The sequence below is a fragment of the Leucopleurus acutus genome (assembly GCF_964270905.1).
Source record: "Leucopleurus acutus genome assembly, chromosome: 13".
In the NCBI taxonomy this organism is placed as follows: domain Eukaryota; kingdom Metazoa; phylum Chordata; class Mammalia; order Artiodactyla; family Delphinidae; genus Leucopleurus; species Leucopleurus acutus.
The window spans coordinates 40,458,639-40,482,098 of NC_139155.1; the positions used below are offsets into that span (position 1 = coordinate 40,458,639).

General features: G+C 45.6%; 1 protein-coding gene across 1 annotated transcript; it reads left to right on the top strand.

Annotated features, from left to right (window-relative positions):
* Positions 1 to 745: 745 nt before the first annotated feature.
* Positions 746 to 22,752, top strand: INO80C (INO80 complex subunit C). The gene is made up of 5 exons (XM_082852465.1): positions 746 to 940; positions 15,457 to 15,567; positions 16,522 to 16,633; positions 17,385 to 17,452; positions 22,375 to 22,752. Exons 1-5 carry the CDS (start codon positions 785 to 787, stop codon positions 22,504 to 22,506), a joined length of 579 nt encoding a protein of 192 aa, XP_082708591.1. The 5' UTR covers positions 746 to 784; the 3' UTR covers positions 22,507 to 22,752.
* The last annotated feature ends 708 nt before the right edge of the window (positions 22,753 to 23,460 follow it).

Below are 23,460 nucleotides of genomic sequence, written 5' to 3' on the forward strand. Positions count from 1 at the left end.
TTTAGAGCTTACTTCTAGCAGAAACCAAATAAGAAAGGAACCAACCAATTATAAACCATGTAATTTATGTCATGAAGATTTGAAGAAGTACAGAGGATCATGTGGCAAATAATAAGAGGGAGGGGTGTTCCACTGAAGTTCATAAATAGGTTTTAGCAGATTTGTGAACTGCTGAAATCTGTATGTAAGATTTTGTCAGTGCCTGTATAATTTGGGGGGGGGGGCAGAAAGGGGAGCTGAGATGCTCAAAGGGGTCCGTGACCCCTTCAAGGTTAAGAACCACTCTACCGTTCAAATCCATCTGGGCACCAGGGTACACAAACTTGTGCGCGACAAGGCCGCGACTAAGGGGAATGCTGGCAGTCTGGCGGTCTGTCTAGTCCACAGAGAATGACCTTACCTTTACACTTAGAGACATCAAAAGCGATCAATCTTCTGACTTAACGTGAGAAGAGACAACGTGGTGATTAACTTTTTAAAAATCCAGTTGTTTTAAAAAGATCACGGGATGTTCTAATCCTCAATCCCTGGGGACGTCCAAGCACGTGCCCGGGTCCGAGCTCGTGAACAGCAGCACTCCGCCCGCCAGACACCCTCCCGCCCGGAAGGAAGAGACAGCTCCGAGCTCCGCCTTTTAGATTTGGCCGAGAGAAGTCAACGGAAGCTTTCGGAGTCCAGGCCGGGTTTTCAAAAGCATTAAGACGGAAGTAACGGCGGGCCGGAAGTTCCAGGGCCTGCACTGGGACCAAGTGGGGAGGGGGTAGGAGGAAGACTCGGGGTAGGAATGGCGGCTCAAATTCCAATTGTGGCCACCACTTCCACTCCGGGGATAGCCCGGAACAGCAAGAAGAGGCCGGCCAGTCCTTTCCACAACGGCAGCAGCGCCGGGGGCTATACCACCAGTAAGAAGAAAAAGGTGTCCGCCTCTGGCTTTGCGCAGGTACGCTGTCACTCCCCTAGTCTGCGCGTTGCCGGGGCGGAGAGCGCGTGCGCCTGGCTGCGGGGCGGGGCACTGGGAGGCGGGGCGCCTCGCGTGGGCGGGGCCCTGCAGTCGTACCTCTTGGGTAAACGCAGGTGTCTGGTGCGAATGAAACATTTTTTCCCCTTAGTTTGCATACGTGGAGTTTGGTTAAAGAATGACCCGCGTTGCATTGTCCATGAGGAGAACTGGGGAGGTGGGGAGGTTGTTATTGCCTTACTAGTAGGGACGCCCCTTCCCGTCGGGGTCACGATTAGAGCGAGGCTCGGGACTTTTCTTTATGTGAGTTTCAGTCAACCAGAAGTTCTCCTGTCTCACCTTCGTCCATTCTGCAGACATTTACCGAGTGCCTGTGAGGTGCAGAGCGCCCTAATGAACGGTGTGGAGGAACACAAAGATGTATTGATACAGATGATTTCCCTCATCCTCAGAAAAGTGCTTTTTTGACCCTAGTTTCCCTGTCCCAAAGTGGATTTGGTCTTATCTCATGCGGTTGTTATGAGGATTCAATGAGATCATGGTCCTAAGCTCTGAGCACAGCGCCTGGCACAGACTTCACAGCATCTGGGAGATCGGGGCTCTGCAATTGCTTCATTTTATTTAAAGCAATGAGAAAGCAAAGATGGAGTGTGTTATTTTGTGCTCTCCAACACATGGCGTGGCATCCTAAACCCAGAACGACATTCTAGAGATATTAACTGTCTATGGCTTCCTCCGTCGATAATTGGTAGTGCATTTTTTTCCTTTTAAAATACTTTATTGATGTATGATTTGCATACAGTACAATGCCCAAATCTTAAGAATACTGATCAATGACTTTACATATGTATCCACCGATGTGGCCACCATCCAGATTAAGATAGAGAGCATTTCCAAGAGCCCCAGAATATTCCCTGGTGACCCTTTCCAGTTAGTACTCTCTTCCCTCCCTGCCAGAGGTAACCAGTACTCTGACATCTCTTACCATAGATTGACTTTGCGTTTTTGAGCAGAATATAAATGGAATCATACAGAGCATATTCTCTTGTGTCTGTTTGGATTTCTTTGTGAAAAAAATGTTTGTGAGAGTTATTCATTCATTCATGTTATTACCTGTATCAGTACATAGAGTATATTGTGTAAATATACCACAACTGATGGACATTTGAGTTTACAGTTTTTGCTCTTATGCATAAGCTGTTCTGAACATTCCTAAAAATCTGGGTAGATACATGCTTTCATTTCTCTTGGGTAAATGGATAGTAGTGGAATTGCTGGATCATGAGGTAGACACACATTGAACTTAGAAATTGTTAAACAGTATTTCCCAAGGTAGTTGCACTATTGTGCATTCTCAGCAGCAGAGTATGAGAGTTCCAGTTGCTCTACATCCTCAACAATACTTGGCATCAAGTCTTTAATTTTAGCCATTCTGATGGTTGTGTCATGGTATTTCTTTGTTTGAATTTTTGTGTCTCAGATTACTAATGATGTCATCACTATTTAATTTGCTTTTGACCATTCCGATATCTTCTGTGAGGTGCCTGATTTTTTTCTCATTGTGTTGTTGTTTTTTGGGGTTTTTTAAAATTGTTAATGTATAGGAGTTCTTTATATATTATTGGTTGGAGTCCTTTGCCAGATATATGCATTGCGAGTACTTTCTCCCAGTATATGCACGGTGCATGTTGATATCCAGCTGTGCTGAGACCAAGGAATGTAGTCAGTACATATTGGGAGGAATGATTGTTTTGACCCTAAAGGTAGCATTGATCATCCGCTCCTCCACAGCAGGCTTCAGAGAGTGGACGAATGCCTTCAGGATGCTGGGAATTCCCAGTAACCCAGCTTGGTGGCAATCACAACCCTGGTGGCCTTAGAGCTCTCAGTGAGGGGATGGGCTGCCTAGTTACTCCCTGTGGGTCTTCTCCATCTCATCAGCCTCAACGAGTCCTCAGGCTAGAAAGAGAAGGGCATTCCCTGGAAAGGTGAATTATTTTCTTTATTCTCCTCTTCCCAGCTGGCATTTAACTAATGAGGTATACAGTTACCTGACTCCAACCCTCAGCATCTCATGAAGAAGGAAAAAAACTTGACTTCTATCTCCAGAAAGGAGTCTTAGCTGTTTGTTTTTTTTTTTTCCCTGCTCTAACATAGCATTCCATCCTAGTTCCCTTGTCCACAGCAAATGCAGGCATTTGCGCAATGCTGCCCTGAGGGCTGTCTGGAGTCTTCCTGAATTGACCCTTATCTGTGTTCCCTCCTCAGCCTTTCTGTCCCATTTCAGTTGAGCTCAGTCAGCAAGAATTTATTTCTGTTATGTCTCCAGCAGTATGCTTAAGACATTTCAAGGGATTATAGCTTGTCCCTGCCATCCCAAAATCCTTCCAGGAGGAGAGAATGACCTACACATATTGTATTAGTTTTCTATTGCTGTCGTAACAAATGACCACAAATTTAGAAGCTTAAGTAACACCTATGAGTTCCTGGTTCTGTAGGTCAGAAGTCCTGGCACAACAGGAGTGGTTTGGTTCCCTGCTCAGGGTGTCACCAAGCTGAAATCAGAGTTGGCTGGGCTAGTTTGTTGCCTGGATGCTCTGGGGGAAAGTCTTTTTTTGAGGCTCACTCAGGTTGTTGGCAGAATTCAGTTCTTTGCAGTGGTAGGGCTGAGGTCCCTGTCTCCTTGCTGTCGATTTGTCACTGTCCACATTCCTAGCCACATGGCCTCCTCCATCTTTATTTATTTATTCATTAGTATTGGGGTCTAGTTGCTTTACAATGTTGTGTTAGTTTCTGCTGTACAACGAAGTGAATCAGCTATATGTATACCTATATCCCCTCCCTCTAGGACCTCCCTCCCACCCTCTCCCCTTCCCACCCATCTAGGTCACCACAGAGCACCCGACTGAGCTCCCTGAGCTATACAGTAGGTTCCCACTAGCTATCTATTTGACACATGGTAGTGTATATATGTCAATCCCAATCTCCCAACTCATCCCACCCCACTTCCCCCCACCCCGTGTCCACACTTCCATTTTCTACGTCTGCATCTCTATTCCTGCCCCACAAATAGGCTCCTCTGTACCCTTTTTCTAGATTCCACATATATGCCTTAATATACGATATTTGTTTTTCTCTTTATGACTTACTTCACTCTGTATGACAGACTCTGGGTCCATCCATGTCGCTACAAAATGACCCAATCTCGTTCCTTTTTATGGCTGAGTAATATTCCATTGTATATATGTACCACATCTTCTTTAGCTGTGAAGCCAGCTGTGGAGAATCTCTTTTGTGTCTAATCTCTCTCACACCTCAAATGTCTCTGACTTCTCTTGTCTCTGACTCTTTAGAGAGCTTGTGTGATTAGGGCAGGCCCACCAGGATAGTCTCTTGTTTAAGATCAGCTGACTTGAGACCTTAATTATATGTCAAATATAAGACATACATTGCAAATCCCTTAAATATATCTCAGATCCCTTCACAGTGGTACGTACATTAGTGGTGCATTTGCTTAAAAATGGGGAGAAGGTGTGTGTACACCAGAGGCCGGGAATCTTAAGGGCCATCTCTGAATTCTACCCATCACATATCTGAAACAGTTAGGAAAATCTCGTCATTTCTAACCATGTCCCAAAGCCGATTATAGGTCTTCTCTGGTATTGGCGCCTTAGTGGTGGGACACAGGAAGATGAGGATTCAGCATAGGTGATGTTCATCAGAGAAGGAGAGGTGGGGAGGGAGTAGTGGGACTAGAGGTGGCCTTTGAGGGGTGGTGGGTTTGGATGGGGAAGGCCTTCCAGAGTCGGCGCCGTGTACATGTATGAGTTTGCTCAAGGTTTCATCAGTGAGAAATGAGTGGGTTTTTTAATATAAATGATTGTAGTTCTTGAGTTAAAAGGGACTTTAGAGGTCTTTCAGTATCGAAATTTCAGTAGTTTCTGCTATTTTGTGTCTTGCAAAAAAGCAGTGTCTGTAAAACTTTCATGGGGTTTAAAAATTTATAAGGGACATTTACATAGACATTAGAGTGCTTTTTGAAATTGGTGAAAATAACTCGATGGATTCTTAAGGTGGGTTTTACTTTCCAGAATGTGCATGCTATTTCTAAAGTAAAATTGAGTGACTAGATGAAATTTAGAGGGCTTTCTGCTTGGAAGTCCTTAGGGGTTGAAGGGAATATTTTTGATCTAAAAGTATTCTGAGCAAAGCATTTATAGACGTCTCCTTTATGTCAGCCCTAGAAAATGGCATTAAATAGTTTAACAGGGCTAAAACAATATTGTTTTATTATTCCATCAAGATGAATCTTTAGTTCAACAGAAATTATTGGTGTTTATGCTTGCTAAGTTGTACACATTGTCACAGAATTACAATTCTGTGTTTGGATTTATATTTTCAGTATAAGTAATATAGTTATTGATTAATTACATCATAATCTGGAAAGTGCCATCTCCCATCCTTTCTGGTCACGATATTTTGAAAATGATTAGTGTTAACTTGGGTTGGAGAACAGATACACTGTGCTGTGCTAAAGTGAAAGAAGTCATGATAAATAATAATAATATTTAGTGGGCATTTAGTGTGTACCAAGTGTTGTTCTAGGCACCTTCTAAGTACTATCTCATTTAATTCTCTGTGAATTGTTATTCTGCAGGTAAAAAGACAGGAGCATAGAGAGGTTAAGTAACTTTTCCATGGTCACACAGCTAACAAGTTCGTAGGGTCAGTATTGGGACCCAGACAGACCGTCCAGAGTCCACATTTTTTTTTCTTGACTGCCTCTCTTAATATCACTCTTACCAGTCTCTACCTTAGAAGATGTAATTGGATCTCTAATGTAACCAAATCCAAGGTGCAGAGAAGAGCTTTGTGGGGGAATTTTATTAGCTCAATACAGGGCATTTTAGACTTTGCAAGTGCCTATTCAAGTTAGTAAAATCTACAGAGAAACCTAATTGACCTATAGACTGAGTGTTACCTAACAGGCTGATTTGTGATGGTGAAGCAGTTAGCAAAGCATCTAAATAAGTTGAGAGGCAGCAGTTGCTTCTTTAGAAGGTTAGTGCGGAGCGCAGGTGATGGTACAATCTTCTGTAATTGGAGGCATCCAGAGAACACTGGACTGATTTGATGTATTCATCTAAAAAATAATCATTCTACCCCACCTTTTAAAAAAATCATGATAATGTTAGTTTTCTTTTTTCTATTTTTAAAGTGGACACAAAACGTCAGCCAGTCTTCTTCCCCCACAATTATTATAATTTGTGTTTTCTACGTGTTGATATTGTTTTCCAGAAACTGTATTTGGTGTATAACATTGCATGCCCTGCTTTTCACTTAGCACTGTTTTCTTTTTGTTTGTTTGTTTGTTTTTGGTTGCACCACACAACATATGGGATGTGGGATCTTAGTTCCACGACCAGGGATCGAACCTGTGCCCCCTACCCTGGAAGTGCAGAGTCTTAACCACTGGACCGCCAGGGAAGTCCCACTTAGCACTGTTTCTTGACCCTTTCTCTATGTTGATAGTCTTCTCAAGGTATTAAGTGCTTTTAATTGACTTAATCGAATGTTAGGATTCATCTCACTTTTTTGGTGTTTCAAGTAACCCTACAGTAACCCTGCAGTTTTAGACTAGGGTCAGGTATTTGAATCTAGACTACTATTAGATAGATGTAACGGGGCATTGGATTCATGAATCATAAGACAGAGGACATTTGTCTCCCTTCTGTGTAACCACAGACAGAAGGCCCCCTTTCAGTCTGAGTCAGGGCCCTGCAGGCTGCCAAGGAGACACTAAGTGGTGCATTTGGGCCTGGTCGGGTGAGCTGAGGCCTTGCTGACTCTGGAGCAGTCCTTTGATGGCGGGCCGGGTTCCTCTTCCTTGGGGCTTAATCAGCTCTTTTTGTGCTGCAAAGAGGGGACAGCCCTTAGGGCCGGGCCTCATTCCTTTCCTCTGATCTCAGGGCTTTTGTGTCTTGGGGCGGGACAGTTCAGCTCCTAAAGTCCCTTAGTGTGAATAATGGTTTAGTAACATGGAAACTATACATCATTTCAGATTGTACTTCACTGCAGCCCAGCCTCACAGACTTGAACCTCCCCTTGACAGTACGTCTCTCCTTCTCATCCCATCACTAACAGACCCGGGCGTCCAGCTTGGCTGAAGCCCAGGGGAGGGGAAGAACGAGGGCGCAGTACCATGGAGGGTGGGTTTAAAGAGGAAAGAAAAGCAGAACACCCCACTCAGGGCCCAGAGTCGGGTGTTCTTTTACATCTGGTCAGAGAGGGAAGCAAACCTTCACTGTTGCAGAGGCAGCAAGTGGCCCCAGGTTGACGTGGCCTAGCTGGTGTCAGGATGGCGTCCTTTCCTGTCCCATCCTCAGCGTGACTCCTCAGCGGGGGTTTGGCCTGCTGATGAGGGAGGAGATAAGGATGGGGTGACCAGACGAACAGGAGGGTTCGGTTGTGGAAGTCAGCGCTTGAGCGCATCACCCTCACCCGCTTCTTGCTGCTGGAGTGGCTGATGCAGACTCCCGACCCTCTCTTCCCATTGCCTCCCGTCCTCTGTCCTCTGTCCGCTGGCATGTCCTCTCCCGGGGGCGGGCGCCCAGACCTGCCAACCCATGTGGGCTGCAAGGCACCTGCTTTCCTCCGCTGCCTCTGGGGCCGCACCCCTGCCCAAGTCCAGCGAGGTGTTCCTGTTGCATCCCCCTGGGTCTCCCGGGACCTGGGAGCAAACAGCCGACCTCAAAGGATGCCCTTGTTCCCTCCCGGGATTTCACTGTGCACCCGGCGCCTTTGAGCCCCCCACTAGGAGTCAGGGAAGAAGCAGATGGAGAGAGGGAGGAACGCAGGCTGTTCTGGCCCACGAGAAAAAGCCGACGTCCCTGCTGAGGACGGTGGCCTGCAACCCAGGCGTGTTCCATGGGTAGTTCTGGAATCACCATAGGAGGCCTTGGGGCCTGGTTCTTCGTTTCCCTCTAGTATCTCCTCTTTGCTTCTGAACACTTCCGTTTGTTTATTTTCTCCCAGATGGAAACAACATTATGTAAGCAGTCATTTTCTTTATGAAAAACTCAAATGAAGTTGAAACTTATAGCGGATCTGGCCCTGGGAAACCTCTTTCACATTCCACCTGTTTTTCTTGAGTTGGCCCTGTCTGGCTTGGCTTTTCTGCTCTGATGTGATGCTCATGCATAGTTAGCAGGGTTGATTTTCCCTCTCCCTTAACTTAGGCTGCCCTGGAGGCCCAGCCTCCTGGCAACCCCCACCCACCGGACTGCTCCTGGCTGGTGTCTTGCTGTGCCCTTGTGAATTGTCGGATTCCTGGGGAAAACAGCCCCTATCCTTCTTCTGACACTGGCAGGTGGCCTGCTCACCTCACAGGCCTTCCAGCCAGTGGGCACCTCTTTTTTTTTTTTTAATTTTTTTGCGGTACGCGGGCCTCTCACTGCTGTGGCCTCTCCCGTTGCGGAGCACAGGCTCCGGACGCGCAGGCTCAGCGGCCATGGCTCACGGGCCCAGCCGCTCCGTGGCATGTGGGATCTTCCCGGACAGGGGCACGAACCCGTGTCCCCTGCATCGGCAGGCGGACTCTCAACCACTGCGCCACCAGGGAAGCCCGCCACCACCTCTTGACAGAGCAGGTCCCTGTCACTCTTCTCCATCTGCATGCCAGCCATTGCTTCCTCCCCAGGGCCCGTGGCTCATTCGCTGTTAGGTTGGCAGCTGGCTGTGTGCAGGGGAGGGTCTCACATGGCCACTGTATTTTTTTAATCCTCTAAATATTTTAGTGTGGATTTCCTAAAACCAAAGGCATTCTCATACATATATAACAGCAGTACAGTGGTCAAATTTAGGGAATGAACGTTGAAGCGACACTGATACCTCATATACAGACCTTATTCTCGTCCTTTGTCTGGTCCAAGATCCAGCCTAGGCTCACACTTTGCACTTGGTTGTCATGTCTTTTTAGCCTCCTGTCATGTGGAACAGTCTTTATCTTTCATGACCATGACACTTCTGAAGAGCACCGCTCATTGTTTCATAGACTCTTCCTCACTTCGGGCTTGTCTGATATTTCCTCGTGATTAGATTTGGGTGATACACTTTGGCAGGAGCAGAGAAGGATGCTGTTCCCTTCTCCGCGCTTCATGTCGTGGAACTTGGTGTCGATCCATCCCGTTGCGGATGATGTGTCTGTGAGCACTTAGTAAGTCAGTGTCTGCCAGTTTTCTCCACTATGAGGTTATTGTGTTCCTGTTTGTATTAAAGTATCAGTGTCTTGAGACTGTGTATATCCTGTTTCTCTTCACACTTTTGCCAACCACTTTTAGTGTCTGTTGATGGTTCCTGCCTGCAACAGTTATTACAGTGGTGGTTGCCAAACGGTGATTTTCTAATTCCTTCTTTCCTTCTACAGTTATTAGAATCCTGCTGCGAGCAAGAGCTTTCTCTTCTCTCCCATTTCCTTTGCATTCTTACAATCAGTGTTTGTATTCGTCCATTCTCATTTTGTTCTCTGGGTCACAATCCATTACTAGCCTTCTTCATTCAGTCTTTCATACATTTATTTGTTTGTTTATTTGTAACAGCTTTATTGAGATATAATTTGTATACCATAAAATTCACGCCTTTAGAAGGTACAGTTCAGTGGTTTATAATAAATTTACTGAGTTGTGCTACCATCACTACTATCTTATTGTCGAATATTTCCAGGACTGCCCAAAGCAACCCCCTCCCCATTACCAGTCACTCCCCATTCCCCTGTCCTGCCAGCTCCTGATGAACCCCTCATCTACTTCCTACCTCTATGAATTTGACTACTTTAGGTACCTCAGATAAGTGGAATCATACAATATGTGGCTTTTTGTGTCTGGCTTCTTTCAGTTAGCATAATATATTCAAGGTTTATCCATGTTGTAGCATGTGTCAGTACTTCATTCCTTCTTACAGTTGAATAATACTCCATTGTATGGACAAGCCACAGTCTGTTTATGCATTCATTAGTTGATGGACATTTAGGTTGTTTATGCTTTTGAGCTATTATGAATAACGCTTCTATGACTATTTATATATGGATTTTTGCATAGACATATGTTTTCAGTTCTCTTGGGTATATACCTAGGAGTTGAATTTGGGGGTCATATGATAATTCTATGTTTAACATTTTGAGGACCCAGCAGACTGTTGTTTTTTTTATTACATCTTTATTGGAGTATAATTGCTCTACAATGTTGTGTTAGTTTCTGCTTTATAACAAAGTGAATCAGCTATATGTATACATATATCCCCATATTCCCTCCCTCTTGCGTCTCCCTCCCACCTTCCCTATCCCACCCCTCTAGGTGGTCACAAAGCACCGAGCTGATCTCCCTGTGCTATGCAGCTGCTTCCCACTAGCTATCTATTTTACGTTTGGTAGTGTATATATGTCCATGCCACTCTCTCACTTCATCCCAGCTTACCCTCTACCTGCCTGCCCCCCCACCCCGTGTCCTCAAGTCCATTCTCTACGTCTGTGTCTTTATTTCTGTCCTGCCCCTAGTTTCATCAGAACCAATTTTTTTTAGATTCCATATATATGTGTTAGCACACAGTTTCTGTTTTTCTCTTTCTGACTTACTTCACTCTGTATAACTGACTCTAGGTCCATCACCTCACTACAAATAACTCAATTTCATATCTTTTTATGGCTGAGTAATATTCCATCGTATATATGTGCCACATCTTCTTTATCCATTCATCTCTCGATGGACACTTAGGTTGCCTCCATGCCCTGGCTATTGTAAATAGTGCCAGGAGACTGTTTTTCAAAGTGATTGCACCCTTTTACATTCTCACAAGCAATGTATGAGGGTTCTAGTTTCTCCACATCCTCACCAACACATTATTATGTCCTTGAGTGTAGCCATCCTAGTGGGTGTGAAGTGATATCTCATTGTGGTTTTGATTTCTATTTCCCTACTGACTCATGATGTTGAGCAAATTGTCCAGATTTGGCCAGTGGGAACCTCTTCAAACTGACTCCTATGTCCTTTAATTTACGCCCATCACTTTTCGAGTGCTGTAATGGACTTGAACTGTGTCCCTTCAAGGTTCATATGTTAAAGTCCTAACCCCCAGTGTGCCTCAGAATGTTACTGTATTTAGAAATAATGCGTTAAGGAGGTAATTAAGGTTAAATGAGGTCATAAGGGTGGAGCCCTAATTCAGTATGACTGGTGTCCTTATAAGAAGAGGGAAAGGGATGGGGTGGGGAGGGCGTGTATACAGAGAAAAGACCATGTGAGGACACAGTGAGAAGATGGCCATCCGTAAGCCAAAGAGATAGATCTCATAGAGAACAGACTTGTGGTTGCCAGGGGACGGGGTGGGGGGAGGATGGGTTGGGAGTTTGGGGTTAGCAGGTGCAAACTATTATATATAGAATGGATAAACAACAAGGTCCTACTGTATAGCACAGAGAACTATACTCAATATCCTGTGATAAACTGTAGTGGAAAAGAATATGAAAAAGAATGTATATATATATGTATAATTGAGTCACTTTGCTGTACTGCAGAAATTAATACAACATTGTAAATCAACTATACTTCAATAAAATAAAATTTTAAAAAACAATTTTAAAAAAAGAGAGAGAGAGACAGGTCTCAGGAAAACCCAACCCTGCTGACACCTTGATCTTGAACTTCTAGTCTCCAGAACTGTAAGAAAATAAGTTTCTGTTATTTAAACCACCCAGTCTGTGGTATTTTGTTAGGCAGCTCTAGCAAACTGATACAAGTGTTTTCTTACTTTCTGGTGCCACAAGGCTCATCTTGTACTTCCCTGCCCCAGCCCTGGAATCAGCCATTTCTTCAAAGATTACTAGTTCTTGGAGAACAATATTTAGAAACCAGGATCTATACCTGGTGTCCCTATTGTTTATTGTTCCCAGCCATCTCCATGGAAGAGCTAGGAAATGTAGGGGTGTGTGTGTGTGTGTGTGTGTGTGTGTGTGTGTGTGTAAGCACCCCCCATGGTTTGACATCATATAGAATTTAAGAAACTCATGAGGCTAATGATAGTCTATTATATTTACCCCAGTTTTTTTCACTCATTCCATTGTTCCCCTTTTCTTTCTGAAGTTCCCAGTCTTCTGTTATTGTTTTTTTATGTTTTCATAACAGTAGGTGATATCTGGACTTTCCAGTGCCATTGGATATGAGTTTCAGGAAACACTGAGCCTGGATCACTTAATGCCTCTGTATCCATTTCTGTGTTTATCTGTCTGTATATATGTTAGAAACCATGAATTCCTATTGCTAACCTGTGATTTCCATCCAATAGCACAAGGTTCATTATAGCCGCCCCTCATTCCTTATTTGCCTCATCTTAGAAGATGTGTAGTTTCAGAATTATTAACCGGTACCCTTGTGAGAAACAAACCTACCAATTGTTCCTGGTTCTTTTTGCCTCTAACCTTAGGTTATATGGTAAGAATACTATGTTTACATCACTAACGTTATTTCTCCCTTCCTCCCCTTCAGTGTGGTTGAGTTATTCATTCAAATCTCAGTTAAATTGGTTTTTGTTTGTATTCCATTTTCTCTATCTGCTGCCCGATCCTTGCTGGTTGGTTTTATTTATTTATTTGTTTGTATGTGAAACTTTAACATGGTTCAAAAGGTCAAAACTTTACAAATAACTATACTTGGAGAAGTTTACTCCTCTCTCATCCTTTCCCATCTCCCCTTCCTCCCACCCTGTTCCCTTGTGCCCTACAGGTAACCAAGCCCAGTCATTTCTGAATTATCCTTCCTGTGTTTCTTTGGGTTTGGCCACTGCATCCCATCCAGAGACGATTCCTTACAGTGAACTCCGGAGCATACACATCTCAAATACTGATGCTGGCATGGAGTGACGCTGCGTTGTCTTATTCCTTAACTCCAATCAGTTAATCAGTCAGTGATTATTTGGGGCTTACTCTGTGCCAGGCACTGGGTTAGATGCAGGGCATGGAAGCCTGGGCCAGATGGTGAAGCAGGTTGTTCTGACCCCCTGTGCCTTCTCACCCTTGGAATCTGTCCCTTCCCTCATCTGCTCACCTCTCTCCTTTGTCTCTCCTTCTTCTGGTCTGTTGTTCCCTGCCTGTTTCACAAAGCTGTTGTTATTTCAGTGACTAACCAAGACTTAAATACTATCAGTCATGTATCCAATTTATGATATTACTCTTACAAATAGTCAACACTAAATAACATTGACAACTGGCCAGAACTACTCAAGCTAACGTTGGTTACTGATTAAATGTGATGGGAAAAATCAAATCTTCCTCATCAGATTGGGTCTCCCAGGACACATGTATGTGCAGAAATACTATGACCATGAAGGAAAAATCCCAAGGGCAATAAAAAGTTGGTTATGTACAAAATGCTAAATCTAATCTTTGTTGCAAAAGTAAAACTGGCATGGACTAATCCCAATGGAAATTTTAGTGGAGCATAAATAAAAATGGAAAAAATGGAAACTCTTTATGCTTACAGAAAATGACTCCGTGGATTCTGGACCAGAAAATACAAAATACAGGAGGGAGGGGTGCAAGAGGGGAGGCTGGAGAGGAGGCCAGGGGGCCAGACTTGTGCCTAATTCCCAGGGCGGTGGGAAGCACTGATGAGCTGTAAATAGGGGAGTTACGTCAAGTTTACATTTAGAAGTGTGTCGCTGAGTGTGCTGTAGAAAACGGAGAGGGCAAGATGTGTGCTTCTGAGGCCCTCCCCTGAACCCCAGAGCTGAGGAAGGGCCAGATAAAGGCGAAGGACTGGGGAGGGAGGGGAGGATAGGAAAAGAAAGAGAGAGGGAACTGTGGCTATAGATGGTGGGAAAAGGTTGCGAAATTGGAGGCGTCTTAGTTCTTAGAGAGCTAGGCCTTGGAGGAGAGAAAAGTTAGGAAAGACCGTGAATAGGGGGAGGATAAGGTGAGGGGCAGTCCAGATAGAAGAAGGGTTGTGGGCAGAGGAGAGGGAGCACAGACCCACAGGAGAGACCCTGGAGAGGAGTCTCGGAAGGTGTGTGAGAAGAAACTGTTCGGGGAACTATTGCAGCAGGGTGGGTGGTCCCTGTCTCCCCCACCCCCCAGAACTCTCATACACTGCTGCTGGGAGTGTCAAAGAATGCAGCCATTTAGGGAAATGATCTGTCAGTTTCTCATAAAGTTTATTCACCCTATAACCCATTCCACTAGTAGGTATTTACCCAGGAGAAGTAAAGACACATGTCCACACAAAGACTTGTACAGAATGTTCACAGCAGCTTTATTTATAATAGCTGAAGACTGAAAATGACCCACATTTCATCAACAAGAAAATGGACAGACACATTGTGGTACATCCATACAGCGGAATACCGCTCTGCTGAATGGTATACAAATTCTGTGAGACAATCTACCAATCTATGCAGCGACATGGACAAACCTCAAAAACTTTATGCTGAGCTAAAGAAGCCAAACACAGCAAACAGTACATGCTGTCGGATTCCACTCATATAAATTTCTAGAACAGGCCAAAGTAACGTGGTGGAAATCAGAACAGTGGCTGCCTGACGTTGGAAGGTATTGACTAGGAAGGGGCATGAGGGCACTTTCTGAGATGATGGAAATATTCTGCCTCGTTAGGGACCTGGATTACACAAGTGGAAGCATTTGGCAAAACTCATGAAACGTACACTTAAGATCTGCACATTTCACTGTATATAAATTATATATCAATTATAAAACAGTCTCTTGCGGTCTGGGAAGATTGGAAGTAGCGTTACAAATCAGAAGTGATGTCTTCCTTTGGCTTGTATTTTCTTCCTGATTCTTGGCTTCAAAGGTTTTTTGTTTTAAAGCGCATTAGCCTGCTTGTCAGGGCACTCTCTGCCGCAGCCAGGGGACCGTGGCCCCCAGCCTGCTCTCCCTTTATTCTCCGTGCTCAGAATGCCCACATCCTGTTGTGCCCTTACGCGTACCAGCTCCATCCTGGGTTCTCCAGCCAGTGAGACCCTTAAAGGGGCTGGACCTTTTTTGTCTTAATGTTTCAAGACACAATTTGACAAGATGGGCAGGAGTAGGGGCCATGTGGTGTCACGGAGATGGTGGGGCCTTTTGGAATTGCCTCCACCTGGGTTTGAATCCAGAGGTAATCCCTGTGTGGCCTTGAACCCGTATACCTGAGCCTCAGTTTTCTTCTGTGTAAACTGGGGATAATAGCACCCATCTTGTAGTAGTGAGACACCTGTGCTTGGCACTCAGGGGAGCCAGGAAGCCTGGCGGCTGGGGTCCTGGCTGCCTCTGCTGTGGCTTCTGCACAGCGGGTGCTGCTTCCAGGCTCTCCCCTGGTGCAGGCCGCCCGCTGGGGCTCTGGGTGCACCGTCTCCCCTCGCGTGTCCGGTGCTGTCATCTTACGTCTTGTTGAGAGCTGAGTTAGGAAGCTCAGCTAAAGGACACTGACCTCGTACTATTCTTATTATGTTTTAAGGGTATCAGCATGGAAGGCGTGAGTGAAAATAAAATGGTGCCCTCTGATTTTAGCACAGGACCTCTTGAAAAGGCTGCCAAACCTTTGCCATTTAAGGATCCCAACTTTGTGGTAAGCATCTAAGGTGTTTTAGAAATAAAAACCCAAACAACTCTACCTCGGCCCCTGATCTGGGCTGCCTGCAGCCCAGGCAGCACTGGTGCCCCGTCTCCATCAGCCCAAGTCACCGCCTCCTCCACTGTGGGCTGTTGTAGGAGCGGTAGGGGCAGGAGAAGAAGGCCCTTCCTGTTGACCTCCCAGTGTGCCAGTTCCCAAGGATTGTGGTGTCCTTTGTGGAACTCATTAAAGGATACCATCTTGAGAGTGGGCCACTTCCACGATGATTGCTCACCTTCCTTCTTCATAAGATGTAGGTGAGGCTTGAAATATTAACTAAAGGAGGAGTGCTTGAGGGGCAGAGGATAAATTGCACGATTCAGATTACGCCATTGAAGTTTATTTTTCATTAATCAGCTTTGAAAATACAGCGTTAACAGTTGTAACAGATTTTTGTATTCCTTCCATTTTATTTTGTCATCGTCGTAAGACAACAAAGAAAAAAAAAATTCCAGGAGGCTTGCTGTGCCATGATTGAGGCTTCCTTGGGTTTTCCTGGAGCACCAGTAATTTACAAGGTGGAGACTGGCCCTCAGAAAGGAGTTTGGAGATGTGGTCATGAGTTTAAATCTAACCCTGTAGTAAATTTAAAGTAGTGGGAAATTCATGAGTGAATTCCTAAAGTAAGACCCAATAAAGGATGTGATTTTCTATGTGCATAAAAGAAAATAACCTTTTGTTTCTACTCCGTCACCAACTAACGCATATGTTTTGACAATCCAAAAGCTGTGTTTTTTTATAAGTAAGATTAAAGTGTACGGTGTAATACTTTTCTAAAAAGCCTTAGGGTACACTGACTGCTGATTGAATGAGGGGTTTATTACAGTTATGAATATGCATAAATGTCAGATACTGAAGTGATCATCTCCCCTGATTTCTGTTTCTTCCAATCTGTGTTTTCGCCTCGAGCACTCTGGCCATGGTGGCGCAGCGGCTGGCAAGAAGAATAGAACCTGGAAGAACCTGAAACAGATTCTGGCTTCTGAAAGGGCACTGCCATGGCAACTGAATGATCCTAACTGTGAGCTGACTGGAACCTCCGATGTGTTTATAATGTCAGACTAGGAACTTTCTTATAACAAACCCACATTATTGTGTTTGCATTCATGTAGAAACACTTTTTAGCTTGGGAATTTTACAGTGGCATCCACATAGGGAGATTATGTGTATATTTCCTCATAGCTATATTCTGTGTTGAACCTGTATGTTTGCGTTGTCATGGATGTGTGGTTTTTAGTGTCACTGTTAACATTTCAATCTGCAGCAGTAGTATGCTGCAGTATTTCCAAATCTGTATTAACATGTTCTGCTCAACTTCCATGGAAAGTACAGGTTCGAACTTCCTTCCATCTCTTGCCCCACTGCACGTCTTTCATGGGGGTGACTCAGACGGGTGACAAGTGAACTAGTCAGTTGCCTGGGTGTGGACATTCCGGTGTCTGGATGCTCAGATCCAGTTAGTGGGTTGTTTGGCATCTCATCACATCAGTCCGTGTAATTGGAGACAGTGAAAGTAGCTTGTGGGCAGATGAGCTTTCCCGTGGTTCTGCTGGAGGGGAGGGTCCCTGGGGACAGGGCAGAGCTGGGTCTGGAGCCTGTACTTGGTCTATGACATCCTGCATTATTTCCCCAGAGAATTCTCTGAGTACTGAATCGCAAAGTAAAAAGTTCAGGAATATTATCAAGCAGTATTTTAGGAAAACAAAAAAAAAAGGGAAAGGGTCTGAACTTTTTAAAACCAGTTTAGTTATTTTCTTTTTTTTTTTCCCCAGACTTCAGTATTGATGCTCCTCCATCCTTTAAACCGGCTAAGAAGTATTCTGATGTTTCAGGTCTTCTTGTGAGTATAAGTACATCTCTGTGTCTTACAACATTGAACTGAGAAGGAGATTTCACGGTACTGTCTATTTAGAAAGTGTTGGATATTGACACTGGTCCTGCCGGAGCCCGTGTACTCTGAACAGGTGATGGGTTTGTGCGGAAGCATTCACTCAGTTATTTACGAGTGGCTGCAGCCTGGGGCATCCATGCGGGCAGCCTGGAGCGAGGGTTGCTCCCGAAAGCAGGAGACCTGAGTGTTAGTTTCCCTTCCTCTGCTTGTTAACTATATGAGAGAACATGAAAGAAACAACAATTTCCCATTTTTATTGCTGAAGTTTAAAAAAAAAATCCTGCAATTTAGAGATGATTGTATTGGGTTGGCCAAAAAGTTCATTTGGGATTTTCCGTAAGATCTTATGGACAAACCTGAACAAATTTTTTGGCCAACCCAATACTTTAAAAAAAAAAAATTAAACTTCTTTAAAGAGGCACTATGGTAAAGATAGTGATTTTCAAATTTATTTTTAAGCATCAGAATCCCTTTTCCAAATGAAATCTTTTACAGAATCCCCTGGAGCCCACCTGCCCACTGTGACCCCGTGTGGATCTGGTCCTCTGCCCTTCCCCCCACTCCCCACCCCAGGGACCCCTACAGTGCTTCTAGGGAAAACAGTTTGAAAACCAGCAGTGCAGTTGGACAAGTGGGACTTGGGTAAGTCCCCGAACCTCAGCGACCCCAGAGAACCTCGTTTCCTTGTTTGCAGAATGTGGATGAAGTGTGGAATTTTCTGCTCGCTTTCTTCATCCTTTTTCATTATTATTAAATTTGGAAGATGGGCTTCTTTTCATAACTGTAGAAATAATGAGACACCTCACTTTTTGAAGCTCATATACATCATTTAAATGCTTTACCTTTTTATGAAAATGTGTGCCTCCAACTTCTGTAGCACACTAAATTAATGATATTGGGAAAGATTTTTTATTATATTTTTGAAAATAATGTTAGTTTTCCTGTCTGAGTTAGTCATATGTTTTAGCTTTTCCTCCAAAGAGCACACACTCTTCAGAGTACTACAGACTTGTTAACATAGACCTTAAATATAATGATCCTAAAAAATAGGGAGAGTAGAAGCACTATAAAGTGATGTCTGTGTGTGTATGTGTGTGTCTGTGTCTGTGTGTCTGTGTTGTGTGTTGGGTTCTTCTTTTTGCGTCCATTCATGGGCATGTATCTTTTTCGAAAGGTCCCCTGAGGGGACTTCCATTTGAGAAAAATATTGTAGTCTTATGCTATCTCTTGTCTACTGCCTGAAAATAGTTGCCTCATATATTTGACCCATTTAATAGTTGTTTATGGAAGGAGGGCTCATCTGGCACAAGTTATTCTGTTATGGCCCAAAGTGGAAATTTCTCCCTGTACCATTTTGTGCTGAGCTTGTAGAAGCCATGGTTTATGGCCAGACTTGGAGGGTGGCCCCTTAGAATGTAGCTTTATCCTCACCACTATCAGGCGGCTCATCTGCTAGTGGAGTGGTTTTCACACACTAGGAGGCATGAACATCATTTTGAGAAGCATTGTTCCAGGCCCATTTATGCCATTGGCAAAGGACTTGTCATGTTATACATAACTAACCTATTGCCCCACTGTGTGTAAGAATTAAGACATTCTGAATAAACAAAGAACTCTACCAAATCATTGAAAGACAATCCCATAGAAGAATCAGCTACAAGAATATGAACAGACAATTACAAGGAGGAAATACAGATGACCAATGAGCAGATGTTCAATGATAATTAGGAAAAAGACTCATCAGGTAGGAAAGAAATGAAGACATTTGGTTATATGCCTTGTCACCAACATAGACAATGGACGTCCTCCTACATGGCTGTCTTGAGGTGGGAGCCACACTGGTACACACTCTCGGGAAAATGATTGGCACTACCTATCGAGACAAAAAGGTAGAGGCCTACGACCTAGCAATTTGCCTTCCAGCCAGCTCCCTAGAGAAATATTGTGTACGAGGAGCTTCTTGCAGAAGTGCTTATGAGAAAATGTGTTAGCAAAATATTGGAAACAACATAAAGTTCAACCAGTGGGGTAGGGCTGGGGGGTTCATACTATTCTGTAAGTTTGATGTATAGGTAACAACATGGGTAAACTTCCAAGATGTGGTGCAAAGCAGGATAAGTAGCATGGTACCACTTCAGTAAAACTCAGTACACAGTCACAAAAAATACTGGGCACTTCTCTGGTGTGTTTGTATGTGTGTGTGAGGGTATATTTATAAACAAGGCCTGGAAGGGTGCCCACCTAGCAGCACTTTCCTCAGGGGAAGACAGTGTTTATTTGCAGTGTTTTCTTTTTTTTAGAGGAGAATATGTTCACCTGTTACTTGTATAAATTAAACTTACGTAATTAAAAAGTAAAGCCGGGGGCTTCCCTGGTAGCGCAGTGGTTGAGAGTCCGCCTGCCGATGCAGGGGACACGGGTTCGTGCCCTGGTCTGGGAGGATCCCACATGCCGCAGAGCGGCTGGGCCCGTGAGCCATGGCCGCTGAGCCTGTGCGTCCGGAGCCTGTGCGTCCGGAGCCTGTGCTCCGCAACGGGAGAGGCCACAACAGTGAGAGGCCCGCGTACTGCAAAAAAATAAAAAAATAAAATAAAGCCGGGCTCATGTTTACACTGACGCATCTGTTCCAGCCAGTGGCCATTTCCCGTGTTGGGGCCTGGCTGGAAGGGATGCAGGGTCACACCTGTGTTTAGCCCTGGTTACAAGGCTCTGGGTGAGATGGGGGAGCAGCATATACTGCCTGTCCCCCTGTAACAAGGGAGGCATGAAAAGCCGTGTGCTGCCTGCCCTCTGGGCAGGGGGCCTTTGCTTCATTCAGGCTGGAGGGACGGAGCCCAGAGGAGGGCAGACCGCAGGAGTCCAGTTCTTTACTTGTTCATCTCTGAGGTGTCACCCAGCCTCCTTCCCTCTGTTCAGAATACTAGGTGAGGTCTGGTCCGTGCAAGTTTTTGTTTGACCTCTCTGTTGGTGCAACAGTTCTCTGTATTCCGCATTATTTGTTCAGCAGCCTTCTTGGCAGTGAGGCCTGAACTTGGGCTGGCGGGCTTGGCACAGTTGGGTGGTGGGAGTGAGGCAGCCACAGAGATGGAACCGGGCCAGGGCTGGTTCATCCATGGAGGCCAGATAATCAAAGCCAGATGCATATGCCTGCACCCCTGCTCGGAACTGCAGGGCAGCTCCCCTGCCAGATAGTACATCTAACTGCCTCATGGCCAGGAGCCCTCAGAAGGGACCTGCTGCTGTTTTTCCAGTTAAGCCTTCCTTTATATGAGTGGCATGAAAGGAAATGTGGTACAGAAACGCAATATCTAGATTAAGCCAAAGGATCGAAGTTCTGTTTTAGATAGAACTTTAATTAATCTTAGCTTTTTAGGAATAGTCTCATTTTCCTAACACACAAACCTCAGATACCTTAGGGAGATCCCCAGTGATGGAACTGAAGACTTTTCAGAGCATGAGAAACCCATGACTAAGTTCCCTTCAGCTTGTTGCTTCTTCACCGAGCCTCCCTCCCTCCTTAGATCCCAGCGCGTCTGGGTCCATGCAGAGACGACCAGCACTGGCGCAGACAGTCCACACCTGAGTAATTGGCTGTTACCTGTCTAGATGTTAATGGCATCTTTTATAATTTTTTAAAGGAGCTCCAAATGACTCACCCTCATGTTTTCTGTTTCAAAATCTGTAGGAGCCATGTGCCTTGAGGTAGATAGTAAGTGAATATTTTCTCCACTCTGCACGTGGGGAGAACAGACCAAAAGAGAATTTTGATATATCAGTGGGAAACAAGTTCTCTTTTCTGTGACTCTCCCCATCGTTCATTGGTTTGTTCATTCACTCATCCCTCGTTCATGGTAGCTGAAGGCCCACTGTGCGCTCTGCATCGCACTAGGAGACAGTACAGCCAGGATCCAGTGATAAGCAAGCCACAGGGTTCTTGCCTCGTGGAGACTCACAGCCTAGACTTCAGGCAGAGTCACACAGATGATAAACGTAAGAGCAGCAGAGGTAAGCATTCCACCGGAGACAGGGGTACTGAGGTGAACGTGAGGATAGGGTCCTGACTGCCTGTGGGGCAGATAAAGCTTCCTCGATGATGCGACTTCGGGATGAACAGGCGGTCACTGGGCAAGGAAAGGGCAGATGGGCAGGACGGGAGGGAGGCGCTTAGAGCCGGGGTGGTTGGAACCGGACGGTGGGGACACGTGGCTGAGGCAGAGGCTCGGAAGGGGGGGCCCAGGCAGGGCCTGAGGAGCTGTGCTGCGGACTTGGGCCCTTGAAAGGTTTCATGAGGAAAGACATGATCGGAGCTGCAGGTTGTAAAGATGCCCCTGTCTGCAGGTGTCAGATGGCAGCCCTTTCCAGTGGAGGAGGGTGGGTGGCCATTCCGGCACTGCAGGGTAGCCCAGGGAGCCATGGAAGTGACCTGGGGGCGGTGAGGGGGAGCAAGAGAGCAGCGCACTGGGAGTAGGTGGTGTGGGGACGGGGTGCCCCCCTGCCCCGGCCTTGGGTGACAGAGCCGGAGCATTTGTTTGAAGCAGGTGGCGTCTGAAGGCGGGGATCAGGGAGGGATGATCAGCGTGAATTCGGTTTGGACCTGTCGCTGGTAGCCCTGAGGCACCAACCACAAGCGTCCCGGTGTCTGATGTGGTTATTCGCCCTTCCTCCTGTCCATACCCTGAAGCCGTTCTCAGTTCTGGGAAGACTAATGTGTCTTTGCCAAACTGAGCGATTTAGCATTCTTGGTGACAGAGTCAGACGTGATGAAGACACTTTTCAGTTTCAGTAAAACAGAAAAATAATGTTTATCTTGATCTGAAATCTCAACTCCGACAACAACTTTCTGCCCTTCTCTGTGCCTGTCTCTCACCCAGGCCAGCTACACTGACCCCCAGAGCAAGCTGCGCTTCAGCACCATCGAGGAGTTTTCCTACATTCGGCGGCTGCCGTCCGACGTGGTCACGGGCTACCTGGCCCTGAGGAAGGCCACGAGCATCGTTCCCTGAGCCCGGAGAAACGGAGCATGAAGTGGAAAACTGTTTCAAAGGCAGACTTTGGACTCAAGATTTTGTTTTATGGAAACAAACTCATTCTGTCAATCTGGAAATGTCAGTGTTGGGCCTTGGAAAGAATGTTTGGCTTTAATTTAAGGAGGTTTTTTTGTTTTCCCTCCAAGTGTGATATATCCTGTTGAATTAAATTATACTTCAGTTGTTGCCCCAAGTGAAGTTGTTTGACAAGAAAATATAAAATTGTGCTTTTAATTTAACCCAAGTAAGTCCTCGAACTTTTGCTTCAAAGCTGTGGACTCTTGTAACATGTTTAAAGACTCGACAGTGAGTCCTGACAATGAGGCTGAATTATTCCTGATCCCGGGGACTCCCTCTCTGAGCGTGTTCAAATTTGTCCCTGATCGGAATTCTTGGAAGAGGTCCAGAATTGGGGCTGGAGAAGAGAGAACTGAGGAGCTCACCCTGTCACACTGGGTCAGTCCTCGTTCTAGGCCTTGGCCTCTGAATCAGCCTCTCTTCCCTTCCCGGCCTCCAGAACCGAGAGAGATACATCTGTTAGTTAAGCCACTGAGTGGTCTGTGGCATTTACAGCAGCCTGAGCTGACTAAACCAGCAGCCCCGGCCCCTTTCTGGAGGTGTGGGGTACGACCATCGTCACCCCTTCCAAGCAGGATGTCTGTCCTGGTACAGGATGCTGTCTGCTCCAGAACAGGGCCTGCCTCTGAGAAGAGGAGGCGCTCATGGGCCAGGAGAAGGAGACGGTACTCCAAGCTTCCCTGAGCCTCATTCCCAAAGGTCTCTGTGGGGCGACAGTGGGACCAGACCCTGGGGCTTCTGGGCCAGAGCTGCCTGTGCTTTGGGTGGCTTAGGCCCCCAGGTGCCTTTGCTTTCTGAGGGAGAGCCCCTCCTGCACCCCTCTGGGCACAGAGAAAGGAAAAACAAAGCCGA